At 39.9% G+C, this 16,046-nt stretch overlaps 1 protein-coding gene across 3 annotated transcripts in view; it reads left to right on the top strand.

Annotated features, from left to right (window-relative positions):
* LOC133616415 (glypican-5-like) overlaps positions 1–14,583 on the top strand; it is a 129,319-nt gene extending 114,736 nt beyond the window's left edge. For all 3 annotated transcript variants that reach the window (XM_061975618.2, XM_061975619.2, XM_061975617.2), the window contains 2 exons: positions 9,575–9,681; positions 12,186–14,583. In XM_061975618.2, coding sequence (XP_061831602.1) covers positions 9,575–9,681; positions 12,186–12,284 — 206 coding nt within the window. In that variant the 3' untranslated portion in view covers positions 12,285–14,583. The remainder of the gene's footprint in view (positions 1–9,574; positions 9,682–12,185) is intronic.
* Positions 14,584–16,046: the final 1,463 nt, after the last annotated feature.

Below are 16,046 nucleotides of genomic sequence, written 5' to 3'. Positions count from 1 at the left end.
TCTATTGATTGGTTGACAGAAAATTGGCTCAACTGGAATATGTTCTTATTTTTAATTAACGGCCTTGGATGAGGTCTCTCAAATCTACCCCAATATTTATTTTTACATTATTTCTGGCTAACTTACAAAAAATGTGATACTATAATGTAAAATAATTACAAACAAAGTGATATTAGTTATAGTAGATCTACATCACACTCCTGCATTTCAATATTCTTCTTCGTTCTTTATTTCTTTTGATTGTTCCTTCATCGTTCTTTTGTTGCCGTCTTAAATCATTTGATGATGTTTGCATTACTCAAGTACTTAAGCCGGGTTATCGCGTGTGTGTGTGTGTGTGTGTGTGTGTGTGTGTGTGTGTGTGTGTGTGTGTGTGTGTGTGTGCTTCCTCCCTGGGGAACTGAGGCTGAAGTAATGAAATGCTCATTACTGATTCAGCTGAAAATGCTAGGGATACATTTACACATCAGCACACACACACGCACACACACACACGCACACGCTGGCACACACACTCAGAAACCCATATGCCATCCCACCCAGAAACCTTTCAAGGTCACCTTTTGTATGTGTGTAGCTGAGAAACAATGCCGCATACACACATACAAATTAAGAGATTGGACATATTTAGGCCTCATTTGACAATTCTGAACAAAAACACCACATTAATTTGATATTAAACATTAATCGACTCTTGCAGATATTTTGCCTTTAAATCACCAACATGTACACATACCTCTATGGTATTTCAGCTATTAGTTTTCATTTGAACTTTCTTTCCTCTGATGGTTTTTATCTGACAGCCATTGATCAATGCATCAACTAAAATGGCACTCAGTTTAGCTCAGACCTCTGCCAATTTGGATCAGTATCAAATTGTAAACCTCCATACTCTATGAACCCACCTTTTCTCATAACACCCAGAATGTTCTGTTTGGATCACTAAAGATGTGATTTATAACATTCCTCAACCTCACCTTACTCACCCTTGGCTTCTTAATTCCCATTTTTGTATTATATTATCCATATGTCCTCTTTAAACAGAACGGAGTAAGTGCTACCTTCATTGACTATCACAACATAATAAATCATATATTTCATCGTTAATTATGTTGCATGTATAACATGTATATTAAATAACAAAATACACTGACATTGCCCTATTTACTCAAAAATTCTACTCGCAGGAAAGATGCAGAGGTGTCATAATGCCAGGGCCCTTGGCTTTTTGTGGCCCTAAACAAGATTGTGTGTGGCTCCATTTTGGTCTTTAATAATACTTGTGAAACAATAGAGCAGCCTGCAGCCTAGTGAGTCTTGTAATTCAGTCGTATACATCACGCTGCCAAGTTTGCGGCTTGTAATGATGACTCTGTGGATGCTATTTCATGTCTAGAGGGCTTTCTAAGTGTTAAAAAAAACATCTTTGGAAAGTCATAAACAGTTTTTTATATACTCAACTATGAAAGTATTGAATTATATTGAACAATTCCTCCTTTTTTTCATTTACCACGACCGGGCCCGGATACCAATTAACAGCAATAAACGAGGGTTTACTTATTAGTCTTGGCGAGTAGAAGTAGATTTGGTTGTGGGAACATGAGTGTGTGTATAAAAGACACAACCAAAATACCACAAAAATCTAGTTCAAGAATGTTTTTGATTAGATATTAAGAAATAATGTATCAATATTCTACAAGTTATGTAAAGATTTGTCAATCAATCAATCAATCCATCCATCCATCCATCCATTTTCTACCGCTTGTCCCTTTCGGGGTCGCGGGGGATGCTGGAGCCTATCTCAGCTGCATTCGGGCGGAAGGTGGGGTACACCCTGGACTAGTCGCTACCTCATCACCGGGCCAACACAGATAGATAGACAACATTCACACTCACATTCACACACTAGGGCCAATTTAGTGTTATCAATCAACCCATCCCCAGGTGCATGTCTATGGAGGTGGGAGGAAGCCGAAGTTCCCGGAGGGAACCCACGCAGTCACGGGGAGAACATGCAAACTCCACACAGAAAGACCCCGAGCGCAGGATCTCACCCAGGATCTTTGTATTGTGAGGCAGACGCACTAACCCCTCTTCCACCGTGCTGCCCAATCAATCAATTAATCAATCAAAGTTTATTTATATAGCCCTTAATTACAAGTGTCTCAAAGGGCTGCACAAGCCACAACAACACCCTCTGCTCATTTGTATTGTTTTTAGTATAAATATGTTCAGTGTCTATGTTCAATAGACTCAGTCCAGACCAGACTCCAAACCAGAGGAGATAGAACCTTCTCAGTGGCAGGCCGCATAATCTGGAACAACCTTTCACTATCTATTAAATCCTCCAAGTCTCTGAGCCAATTTAAATCTAGGTTAAAAACTTAGTTTTACTACCTGGCGTTCAACTCAAGTCAGGCAGGATGTCTTGGTCATTTTTATTTAATGTTTTATACTTTTTTTTAATTTTTTTATTACATTTTAGTAATTTAGGTGATATATTCTGCACTTCTTTTAAGGTATATTTTACTATTGTATTTTATTCATCCGTCTGTGTTACAATGTACATTTGTTTTGTTTCAAATTGTTTGTACAGCATTTTGGCTAACTGAGGTTGTTTTTAAATGAGCCATATAAATGAATATACTGAACTGAACTGAATAGGAATGTGTTTATATTCCAGATAATGTCCAACGTTTATACAAAAATGTAATTAAAAAAAAGTTGATCAATCCAAGAGGAACAACAAGTGTTTGATACCTGCTACTGTAGTGAAGCCAATTCAAAACTGGAATGCGGTTTTGGCATTAATTGAAAAAAGTAAACAAAACGCGATAATTGGGCAAAAACTACCAAAAACTAAAGTTCTTAAGACATTATATTTTTAGGGAAAATGTTTGGTTTCAATAAAAACGTAAGTAGTTTGTATGTTTTAGAAATGTGTCCATAAATCTGTCTCAATTATGGTGATTGAATCAATGCTACTTTAGCATCTTTCTCTATGGGACTTTGAATAGACGCTGCTGAACTGAATTGAAATGATAACATATGACAAGTTGACTCACCGCTGAACAAAAGTTTATCAGAGACAAAATATAATTGTATAGGGACAAGTTTGGAGATATTTGGACATAGTGAGTGTGTATGTGTGTGTGTTTAAACCATAAATTTCAAATGTTTTTGACAGCACAAACCAACAATTGTTAAAAAAAAATTTGGGAGAGATTTGGACAAGGTGGGGTATGACATCCCTCGTCAGAAAATGTATTTTAGAATAACTTAACACCTTTATGGTGTTAAGTTAGAGTTAAATTTTCATGGCACAAACCAGCACAAACATAGCACAATCGAATGGCACCATTATTTTGATATTTACAATAACAAGGTGGGTCAACTTCACACAGGTTCCAAGGTGACATATTCAGTAACCAGCTGGAGACAGGCTGGAAAGGGGTTGGGGGCCAATGTGAGTATAAATAAATAAAGTTAAAGGGGTAGAGCTTCTATGAAGTCCAAATAGTGTGCCTTAAATTGACTGTAAAGCCAAGGTATTAGGCGTGGAAGGTGGATGAACACACTGCAACCCAGCCTTTGTATGTCGGGAGTCATTGGCGAGCCGAGCCAAGTAACTCTTTTGTCCTGTTTTTGAACAATTTGCCCGCCGGTGAAATACATAAACGGAGTGGATAAGACGAAAGCAGTTTGCTGGCATTGTTCAGTACAAATCAAGAACAGCCCGACAAGCTGGAACAAGCAATGCTGCACTACAGACAATAAGGATGTCACTGCACGACATGGTGGCTTGTGCATGACCCCAGGATGCAAAGACAGTAGACACCTTTTAATTATTTATTTTAATTATGAAAACAGGTGACCAAATAACTGATAGCCTAACGTGATGAATCACAAAAAATGATCGCATTAATCATGTATGTACGCAGATTAATCATTTATTTTAACTCTTTATGTTCCTTCACCTTAACCGCAGTCTATTACCTGAAAAGCGGCACAGGTTGTCTTATGGTCAGTGATCAGGTCAATGCATGCAAAGGTGAGTGCAGAAACGCCGACTGCTGGTAAATTTCATTCAAAATGATTGGACTTTAGATAAAACTGTTCCCAAGTTTTGTCAATTAAAGTTAAACATTTTAAAAATGTTTCTGGATAACATTCTGACAATAAAATTGTGATTGTGTGCAAATATTGGGGTCTTTTTTTACAATAATTTAAATTATGCAAGTTTGGGATTAATCATGATTAATCCAAATTCAAAAGGGTGATGAATCGGCTTTAAAATAAATATATTTTGACAGCTCTAAAAAAATAACATGCTGCACACAAATAAAGGCAAGGCAAGGCAACTTTATTTGTATAGCACTTTTCATACACACAGCAGACTCAAAGTGCTTCACAGACAACAAAGTGAAATGAAAATAAAAGCAAAATTAAAATGCAGACAATAAAAATAAAAACAGTGCGAACGTTAAAAATTAAAAGATTAAAAGGTTTAGCTGAAAGCTAAGGTGAACATAAAAGTTTTCAGTCTAGTTTTAAAAGTGGTCAGAGTTGGGGAGAGTCTGACATCTTCAGGAAGTTTATTCCAGCTATTTGTTGCATAGTGACTGAATGATGCTCCCACTTGATTTGAGTTTACGCTGGGAACTGCTAACAGATTGGTCTCAGAAGAGCTTAGTGATCTAGAGGGCTTATATAGTGGGAGCATATCAGTGATATACCTCGGCCCTAGACCATGTAGTGATTTATATGTGAGCAGGAGGATTTTGAAATCAATTCTCTGATGTACAGGGAGCCAATGTAAGGATTTAAAAATCGGTGTAATGTGCTCACATTTTTTGGTCTTTGTTAGAACTCTAGCAGCAGCGTTCTGAACAAGCTGTAGCTGCCTGACAGTTTTTATGGGAAGACCTGCAAGGAGACCATTACAATAGTCTAGCCTACTGGTAATAAAGGCATGTACAAGTTTATCTAAGTCTTGAGTTGACATGAGCCCTCTAAGTCTTGTTACATTTTTGAGGTGATAGTAGGCCGATTTTGTTACTGATTTGATGAAACAACTAGCATTACCTATGGCATAGAACAAACACGAAACTGTGGCATGAAACCAATAGCATGAACTATGGCATAGAACAAACACGAAACTGTGGCATGAAACCAATAATGACGTCAGGACGACTGACTGGCAAAGGCAGGCTTAAATAGTCCTCTGATTAGAAGCAGGTGCGCGTCCCAAACACCAGAGGCAGGTGAAAATCATAAGAAGCCATGATAACTAAAACAAACTCAGGTGTCAAACAGGAACTAAAAGAGTCCAAAAATAACAGAACATAACAAAAACATCACGGATCATGACAAAGTGATGGTATTGGGATATAATCCCTTGAAGGTATAATCCCTTGAATGCTAACTCTGTCCAAACTATTTAAATTGTGTTTTTTTTTAAAACATTAATGTACCAGTCAGAATGCAGCTTCCGCCATCCTGGTCAAGGCCGTTGTGTCCTAGGTCAAGACAATTCACCCACCTTGCTCCCAGTGCTTCTCACATTGGTCTTTGAATGTGAATGACTCTTTGGCGGTGGTCAAAGGGGCTGTAGGGACAGTCTACCTTCAGTCTACCCCAGGGCAGCTGTGGCTACAAATGTAGCATACCATCATCATAATGTGAATGAACGATTGGTTCTCAGCTCTCTGTGAAGTGTCTAAAAAAGCGCTATTTAAATATAAGCCATTATAATAATCAGCATAACAAAACATGGTGTTGGTGTTTCTGCATAGAGAATGTTGTCAGAACTCAATGGAATATTCATCTTTTGCTTTTTCACTTTACTATGACACTTTCACTGTAGTGCAGAAGCAGATACACATTAGAAAACATTATGCTGACATTTACCTATTGTGTGTGTGTGTGTGTGTGTGTGTGTGTGTGTGTGTGTGTGTGTGTGTGTGTGTGTGTGTGTGTGGGCTGGTGACACAGATTCATTCAAGATAAATGATAAATAAATGATAAATGGGTTGTACTTGTATAGCACTTTTCTACCTTCAAGGTACTCAAAGCGCTTTGACACTACTTCCACACTTACCCATTCACACACACATTCACACACTGATGGAGGGAGCTGCCATGCAAGGCGCTAACCAGCAGCCATCAGGAGCAAGGGTGAAGTGTCTTGCTCAGGACACAATGGACATGACGAGGTTGGTACTAGGTGGGGATTGAACCAGGGACCCTCGGGTTGCGCACGGCCACTCTGCCACTGCGCCAGATAAAGATAAACTTGGAAAATTGCCAACATACATTGAGTGAAATGGTTAGTCAATTAATGAGCATATAGCTGAACTTCACCAGTTGCTTGGTCGCTTCAATACCTAAACTGCACAGCAACACAAAGCTGCCATGCTAGAAGTACTGCGTTAATCCATTTCAACTTCTTCTCTGTTTAGATATGAATAATGGTATTTTCTGATTAGAGCTAAAGAGCCCTACTTAAAGGGGAACTGCACTTTTTTATTTTTTTATTTTGTCTGTCGTTGAAAATCCTTGTGAGAGACAAAAACACTTTCTTTTTTTTTGCATTCTAATTTGTAAAGATCGGCTCATTTTTGGTGGCATTTAGCAACGCGGCTAATGGGAGCAATCAATTCTGCATTGAAATATCTCAAAAAATGCATCCAAAAACCGGCAACAATACTTAATTTACGTTCTGTACCCTGTATAATAACCAGTGTTTGGACTAACACGTTACAAAGTAACGCCGTTATTTTCGGCGGTAACTAGTAATCTAACGTGTTATTTTTTATATTCAGTAACTCAGTTACCGTTACTACATGATGTGTTACTGCGTTATTTTATGTAATTTTTTATGTAGTATCAGCTAGAAACAGAAGATCTGAGTGTGTTTTATTGGAGCGCTGCAGTGTCGTCCTTCTGAATGTTCTTGTGTCACAAGCCGGAGGCGCGCTCTGTGTGTGTCTGGGTGTGGGTGTGGGTGTGGGGAGGGGTGTGGAGGGGGGGCGTGTCTGTGTTTACTAACAACGGAGCCGCAGCTCTCGACACTCGACTCGAGTGTCTTAACATGGAGATATTCTCACTTCTTTTTTTTGTCGAGCACAAAGAAAATAACATTTTAGTTAAATGTAAGTTGTGTCTTGGATCAAAGATCCCGTCTACTGCCCAAAACAATTCAAATCTGCCTGGTTAGGCTTTGTGTATGTCACGTGTGCCTTCCTTAGGTGAAGCCAGCTTTACAGTTAGCTGTTATTATGCTGTTTGTTACTTATGTATGTTATGTTGCAGCTATTTAAAATAGTTTTGTCAATTTGTTCTGACCTGATATAAATTGGCCCTTTGAAACATATCTTTGTCTTTGTGTGTTGTATGTATAGACCACATTGCTGAGCAGAGTTCAGTGATGCAAATGCATGTCAAGTTGATCAACAGATTGTATTATTCTCCAGTGCAATAACAGTACTGAAATTAAGTCTAAAAGGGCATTAATGGGAGCTTTTAAAAAAGAAAAGAAGAAAAAAAAAAGGAAATAGTTACTTTTCACAGCAAGACATTACTTTTTGGTGTAAGTAACTGAGTTAGTAACTGAGTTACTTTTGAAATAAAGTAACTAGTAACTGTAACTAGTTACTGGTTTTCAGTAATTAACCCAACACTGACAATAACCAAGCTGTAGCGACATTGTTATTGTAAGAGCAAACACTGAGGAACTGTTTATCTAGTGTAGTAACACCTTGCGACGGAATACAACTGCATTAGCCATAAGCTAGCTTCTGTGTCAGCAGCTGAATCGCTTTTGAGTTTGTAATGCACAACACAATACGATAGGACACCAATTTGTACTGACTGAAAAACATGAACAATCATGTTACAATATCTGTAAAGTTTTAGCCCACATTTCATGTTTTGTTTGTACACCGCTAACTCGACAACGTTTGCAGTTTTAATAACAAGCATGACGTGCTGCGTGTATCATGATCAATGGTGTAGCGACTTACTTGATGGACAATCGTTTGTTTGGTCAAGCTGGCCATGGACGTTTTTTACAGTTCATTTTGGGTAAACACTCCATTTATGTTGGCATAGCTTGGATCCAAGTTCCACATTTACACCGCCAAGTCACGCCGACATTCTGTCTGCTCCAACGATTTATTCTCTCTTGATGTTCGCCTAGCTTCTATAACCAACAGTTCAACCTCTGTATATTAAAAAAATAGGGTTGTAAATCCTCATTCGTCCAAACATAGTCATCTTCGTCATCTGTTACCAAGTCTGCCATAATTAGAACAAACACTCATTTGTTTCTGGAAGTCGGAAGTGCGCTGCTATGGAAATGAAAATAAATGCGCTGAGGAATTAAGTTCCAGTAAAGCATAAAATGATCAAATACTACATATAGTTATGAGTGTAAAACTACATTATATGTATACTTGCAGAGTGTAAACAGTGGTTGATGTTTTTGAAATATACACTGTTGACTTCAATTTGCCACATCTTGTAAGTGTTTTGTAAATAATTTTTAGACTCCTAAAAGAAAAAAAGACGCGTGTTCTTGTCTCTCATATTGAGTGTGAACGATAGGCAAAATTCCAAAAAAAGAGCAGTTTGTCTTTAATTGACCTTGGGCCAGCTAAGTGACAGGCGACCACTACATTTACATTATGTCCACTTAGCGCTTTGTCACCACACTACTGTCAGTTAATAAAGATTTTGTATGATGGTAATAATGATGTCCAGTCAATGTATTTTGCTATTAGCATTTGCAAACCCTCTCAGTTGTTAGTTCAACAAGCCACCCTCCAGGATTTCACTGGATTTGATCTTTTTTCTTTGCGATTAATGCGGCCTATAATGCCTGAATTTGCAGCAGCTTTAAAAAAAAAGTTGCCATGTTTGAGTTTTTTTTTTTTTTTTATTGTCATTGAACAAGTTTGTTATTCTGAATTTGTTATTTATGTTTCAATTGTTTGTGACACTAACCACAAAATATTTGAACAACTCTAACAAAATATGCTTTATTTGCACAAAAATGTGGGAATAGTTCACAATAAATAGTAATTTTACACCTTGCTGTTTTTGGTTTGCATAATTATAATGTTTTGATATCTGAGTTTTTTTTTTTGAGAATTCTTGAATCACCTGCCACGTTCACAAGCCTGTAAACGACTGCTATGAGTTATATAGTTTTATAATAACTATGACAATATTTTTTATGAATAATTTTTGCAATGGTTACCCTTTTTTCTGACTGGAGTATCAAATTTATGTGTGCCTTCACTTGTCATCAAACTATTTAATATTTTAGAAAATAAATACAAAGATTCAGAATCAGTGCAAAAGTCAAACCCACAGTTTACATCCGTAAGAGCAATATTCATATTCATGTATTTGCGCAAAATAAAAAAAAACAGAACCACTCACAATAAGGCTGGAAATAGTCCACCAGTCAGAGAAATTGTATTAACATTACCGCTGCAGGCATGTAGTTGCTTAATTAGATTATGCCGGTAATTAAATGTTGCCTCTCCTTTGTTGTTTTTGTGCTCAGGTGCTGACACAGATGATTTGTCCAGTGGACATAGTCCAGTCAGAGATGACAAGGCTCCTCCTCCTCCTCACCACCGCAATTTCCCTCATCCCAGCTCTCCTTCACTGGTAGGTCATCCCTCACAACACCATCATTATAGGTAATATTGAACTATACCAGCTTGGACCTCAAAAACATCTGGTTATTGCAAGCCTCATGATTCCAATTTTTGAGAATGACCAAGACAATATGAAATATAGAAAACATGTTTTAAAATTAGATATGTCCAAAGCCGAAATTTGCCTTTTTAATAGTTTTTTTGATCGACTGATGAGCTTCCGAGTCCGTAACTGTGTCCCAGTGTTTAGACGACTGTGCTTGCGTGGAAGATTTCTTCAAAAGAAATGCACGCTCAGGAGACACGATTACATTTCCATATTCCTTGTTGTGCACATGCAGGAGTTGCATGAATTCCAGCAGGGTGAGTGTCTTGCCAGAACACCGGCTCCAATTTGTGAGAAAACTGTAGTACAATGTCACTTCTCAGATTCTAATCCTCACAAAAACTCCTTTGTCCCACACGCCATTAGACTGTACAACTCCTCTCTGGGGGAAGGGGGGGTACTCGGATGACAGGGGATGCAAAACAATAACAGTGCAATACTTTTTCATAACATGGTCACTACTGCCTAGTTTCTCTTGTTATATTCTTATGTTACTGTTATATTTTAATTCTCATTGTTGCTTTTTATTTTTATTCTATTGTAATATTTTTCTATTTTGTTTCCATTTATACCCCCATTATTTACTTTTTACTTTTTACAATTTTGTAAACTGCTGCTGGAATTTAAATTTTCCTTGAGGGAACTCTCCTGAAGGAATCAATAAAGTACTATCTATCTATCTATCTATCTATCTATCTATCTATCTATCTATCTATCTATCTATCTATCTATCTATCTATCTATCTATCTATCTATCTATCTATCTAACTATCTATCTATCTATTTATCTAAGAATTAAACTAAGTGTCTTACAAGTACCATTATCACCGGAGGTCTTGAGGAAAAGGAATGGCTAAGCATGTTACACACACGCACCGAGCCGGACGAGATAAAAAGCTAACAGCTAAAGCTTCAATGTAAAGTAGGGGTGATCGATAAAGATGTCAATACGATTGATACCTAGTGTGGTAAAAGTATATAAACGATACTAATTTGATTAGATTGACAATCGTCTTTTTCTTGTTCTTATTATAACCAAATATTTTTGGGGTAATTTTTGGTATTGTTTAAAAACTCAGGAGTACGTCTGGATACAGAAAGGCTTTGAGGGCAAAATACAAATCATTTAAATAGGAGAAATAGTAGGTTTTGCTTCTGTTTGTTATTGTGCCATCCATCTATCCATCTTCTTCCGCTTATCCGAGGTCGGGTCGCGGGGCAGCAGCCTAAGCAGGGAAGCCCAGACTTCCCTCTCCCCAGCCACTTCGTCCAGCTCCTCCCGGGGGATCCCGAGGCGTTCTCAGGCCAGCCGGGAGAGATAGTTTTCCCAACGTGTCCTGGGTCTTCCCCGTGGCCTCCTACCGGTCGGACGTGCCCGAAACACCTTCCTAGGGAGGCGTTCGGGTGGCATCCTGACCAGATGCCCGAACCACCTCATCTGGCTCCTCTCGATGTGGAGGAGCAGCGGCTTTACTTTGAGCTCCTCCCGGATGACAGAGCTTCTCACCCTATTTCTAAGGGAGAGCCCTGCCACCCGGCAGAGGAAACTCATTTCGGCCGCTTGTACCCGTGATCTTGTCCTTTCAGTCATGACCCAAAGCTCATGACCATAGGCGAGGATGGGAACGTAGATCGACAGGTAAATCGAGAGCTTTGCCTTCCGGCTCAGCTCCTTCTTCACCACAACGGATCGATACAGCGTCAGCATTACTGAAGACGCCGCACCGATCCGCCTGTCGATCTCACGATCCACTCTTCCCTCACTCGTGAACAAGACCCCGAGGTACTTGAACTCCTCCACTTGGGGCAAGATCTCCTTCCCAACCCGGAGATGGCACTCCACCCTTTTCCGGGCGAGAACCATGGACTCGGACTTGGAGGTGATGATTCTCATCCCAATCGCTTCACACTCGGCTGCGAACCGATCCAGTGAGAGATGAAGATCTTGGCCAGATTAAGCCATTAGGACCACATCATCTGCAAATAGCAGAGACCTAATCCTGCAGCCACCAAAGCGGATCCCATCAACGCCTTGACTGCGCCTAGAAATTCTGTCCATTTCCAAGACATTTCACTTCTACAAATTATTGTCATAGTATCGGATAGTTAAAGTTAAAGTTAAAGTACCACTGATAGTCACACACACACTAGTGTGGTGAAATTACCCTCTGCATTTGGGGAGCAGTGAGCAGCAGCGGTGGCCACGCTCGGGAATCATTTTGGATAGGGACTCGAAATCGTACCAGATCTGAGGCCAAAAAATCGGATTGGGATCAGACGCCAAAAATGTTGACCTAGACGTCCCTAATTAAAAGTGTAGTTAGTAGTGTTTGTATATGATGCTTGTATTTCAAACCCACAGACATCTCATGGTGTTCATCCAGTGTCCTGTACATGTACTCCATCAGGTGCCTGTTAAAGGGTCTGCCAACATGCCGACTGTTGAACTGCTCCAATTGACCGTGCTGACCATGCTGTTGTTGCTGTCATCGTGGGAACCCCGCTGACTCTTGGGTGACCCATCCAGAGACTGAGAAACAGCCATGTTCTCTCCATGGATGTTGCTGTTGTTTGGCATTTAAAAAGTTTTAAAGCACAGTTTGGCCGCTCTGCTACTTTGTGGACGGTGATGATGAGGATGCTGACGATGAACTGTTGGTCCATTTTTATACATCACCTGTACTGACCTGTGTATGCTCACTTGTATTTAACTTCCATAGCATAGCTTGCTTGCACAGCACTACTACTTTTTTCAAGAGGTGTAAATACAATTCTTTATATTATATATTTATATCAAGACTTTATGTAGATCGCTTGTTGTGTAAAATACAGTTCAAAATTCCAACTTAACAAAATATTTAGCAAGTATCCAGGCAGCTTTAGGACATTTTTGGCAAAACGACAAATCTATTTTCTATTTTATGGTCTTATTGGATGCTTTTGGAGACCTTTACATTTAAGCACATATCACTCAACGAGCAGTGGGTCCAGCGCTCACAAAATGTTTGTGACTCAATATATGTGCTTTTTTATTGAGTATGGCTGTAAAATAACCCACTATAGTGTTTAATAAAATTGTACGACAAGTTATAGTCCAATCAAAATCAACGAGAGCCTTAGGCCTTGTTCACACTTGCAGGTTGATTCTGACTTTTTTGCCCATATGTGACTTGTATCCGATGTTTTCATGTCAATATGAACTGCAATGCCGAAGTTTTCAAATCCGACCCAGGCCTCTTTCGTACATCATCAAATAGTGATAAGCGTCATAATTATTTGCCAAAACAGACACAGTTGACAAATGAGCAGAATACAGGCAAAAGTAATGTGTTTTAGGATCTCACGCCAATGTTCCACCACACCCGACTGCGACCGATTGCCCACAAACTCTTCTAAGTAGACATCGAAGCAAATCCACGAGCAAGAGCAACAATTTTTAATCTCTTCCTTCTTAATCTTCTATGTGGAATAATTTGGTCCAGAAAATGCAGACTTTGATTGCACAAAATAATTGAAATTGCCACAAATGCGCCAAGACTGAGACCTACTAGAATTGAAGCCATGTTTACTTCTGTAAACACTGCATCACGTGTGACGTCATGTCTGCATGTGGGTCAGATTGTGTTCACATTAGACATCGCATTTTTTGTGTGATGTGAACGACTACATAAAAAGATCTGATTTGACCAAAACAAATCTGAATTGGATATTCTACCTTGCAGTGTGAACATAGCCTTAAAGCAGTGGTTCTTAACCTGGGTTCGATCGAACCCTAGGGGTTCGGTGAGTCAGGCTCAGGGGTTCGGCGGAGGTCAAGACACCCGACTCATCGTGTAAATAAAAACTTCTCCCTATCTGCGTATTACGGATACGGCAACAGCAGAAGTCAGACTGATTTGCACTGATTGGTATGTGTTTGTTGTGAGTTTATGCACTGTGTTGGTTTTGTTGTTTGAACAAGGTGATGTTCACGCACGGTTCATTTTGTGCACCAGTAAAAAAACATGGTAACACTTTAGTATGGGGAACATATTCACCATTAATTAGTTGCTTATTAAAGGGGAACATTATCACAATTTCAGAATTGTTAAAACCATTAAAAATCAGTTCCCAGTGGCTTATTATATTTTTCGAAGTTTTTTTCAAAATTTTACCCATCACGCAATATCCCTAAAAAAAGCTTCAAAGTGCCTGATTTTAACCACCCGTCCATTTTCCTGTGACGTCACATAGTGAAGCCAACACAAACAAACATGGCGGAAAGAACAGCAAGCTATAGCGACATTAGCTCGGATTCAGACTCGGATTTCAGCGGTTTAAGCGATTCAACAGATTATGAATGTATTGAAACGGATGGTTGTAGTGTGGAGGCAGGTAGCGAAAACGAAATTGAAGAAGAAACTGAAGCTATTGAGCCATATCGGTTTGAACCGTATGCAAGCGAAACCGACGAAAACGACACGACAGCCAGCGACACGGGAGAAAGCTAGGACGAATTCGGCGATCGCCTTCTAACCAACGATTGGTATGTGTTTGTTTGGCATTAAAGGAAACTAACAACTATGAACTAGGTTTACAGCATATGAAATACATTTGGCAACAACATGCACTTTGAGAGTGCAGACAGCCCAATTTTCATCAATTAATATATTCTGTAGACATACCCTCATGTCAGCAGGCCAGGGAAGCTTCTTCTTCTCTTGATCATCTTCGGGACGGTGTGAGCCAAGACATCCAAGGGGTTTAGCTCGCTTGTCTGCGGGAACAAACTGCCGCCATTGCTTGCCGTGCTACCAAGGTCCTTTGTCCCTGAATTGCTCACACACTCCGGCAGATTCAATGGGGGTCTGGCGGCAGATTTCTTTGACTTTATCGTTGGAAATGCATCTGCTTTGAGTGTCGCAGGATATCCACACATTCTTGCCATCTCTGTCGTAGCATTGCTTTTGTCGGTAAAGTGTGCGGAACAAACGTCCAATTTCTTGCCACTTTCGCATCTTTGGGCCACTAGTGCAACTTGAATCCGTCCCTGTTCGTGTTGTTACACCCTCCGACAACACACCGACGAGGCATGATGTCTCCAAGGTACGGAAAACAGTTGAAAAAACGGAAAATAACAGAGCTGATTTGACTCAGTGTTTGAGAAAATGGCGGATTGCTTCCTGATGCGACGTCACATTGTGACGTCATCGCTCCGAGAGCGAATATTAGAAAGGCGTTTATTTCGCCAAAATTCACCCATTTAGAGTTCGGAAATCGGTTAAAAAATATATGGTCTTTTTTCTGTAACATATTGGCTCTTAACTAGTCATTATTAAGTACTTATTAATGCCTTATTCGGCATGGCCTTATTATAACCCTAACCCTCTAACCCTGGCCCTAACCCTCTAATCCTAAACCTAACCAAATAACTGCAAATTAAGTCTTTGTTTCTTAGAATATGTTCCCCTAGTGTCCAAAAACTCTAAATTAAGTCTTTGTTACTTAAAATATGTTCCCCATACTAAAGTGTTACCAAAAACATATAACTTTGTCTTGAATTTGAAAAAAAAAATATATATATATTTTTCACCAAAGAGGGGTTCGGTGAATGCGCATATGAAACTGGTGGGGTTCGGTACCTCCAACAAGGTTAAGAACCACTGCCTTAGGGTCTGTATTTCACTGCACCAATGAATGCACCAAATCGCTACCGGGTCTAGCCAAACATCCATCCATCTTCTTCGGCTTATCCGAAGTCGGGTCGCAGGAGCCTATGCAGAGAAGTCCAGACTTCCCTTTTCCCAGCTACTTTGTCCAGCTCTTCCCGGGGGGATCCCGAGGCGTTCCCAGGCCAGCCGGGAGACATAGTCTCTCCGCCGTGTCCTGGGTCTTCCTTGTGGTCTCCCTCTGTTGGATGCGCCCTAAACACTTCCCCAGGGAGGCGTTCGGGGGCATTCTGACTAGATGTCCCGAATGACAGAGCTTTGCAACCTATCTGTAAGGGAGAGCCCTGCCACCCGACGGAGGAAACTCATTTTGTCCGCTTTGTACTCGAGATCTTGTCTTTTCAATCATAACCCAAACCTCATGACCATAGGTGAGGATAGAGACATAGCTCGACCGGTATATTGAGAGCTTTGCCTTCCGGCTTGGCTTCTTTTTCGCCACGTTGGACTGATGCAGGTTCCACATCACTGCAGACGCCGCACCGATCCGCCTGTCAATCTCACGATCCACTCCTCCCCCACTCGTGAACAAGACCCCGAGGTACTTGAACTCCTCCACTT

Source organism: Nerophis lumbriciformis, linkage group LG14, assembly GCF_033978685.3.
Source record: "Nerophis lumbriciformis linkage group LG14, RoL_Nlum_v2.1, whole genome shotgun sequence".
Lineage (NCBI taxonomy): Eukaryota > Metazoa > Chordata > Actinopteri > Syngnathiformes > Syngnathidae > Nerophis > Nerophis lumbriciformis.
The sequence above is the reverse complement of the archived record's forward strand: the minus strand, read 5'-3'. Positions and strand labels throughout refer to the sequence as shown.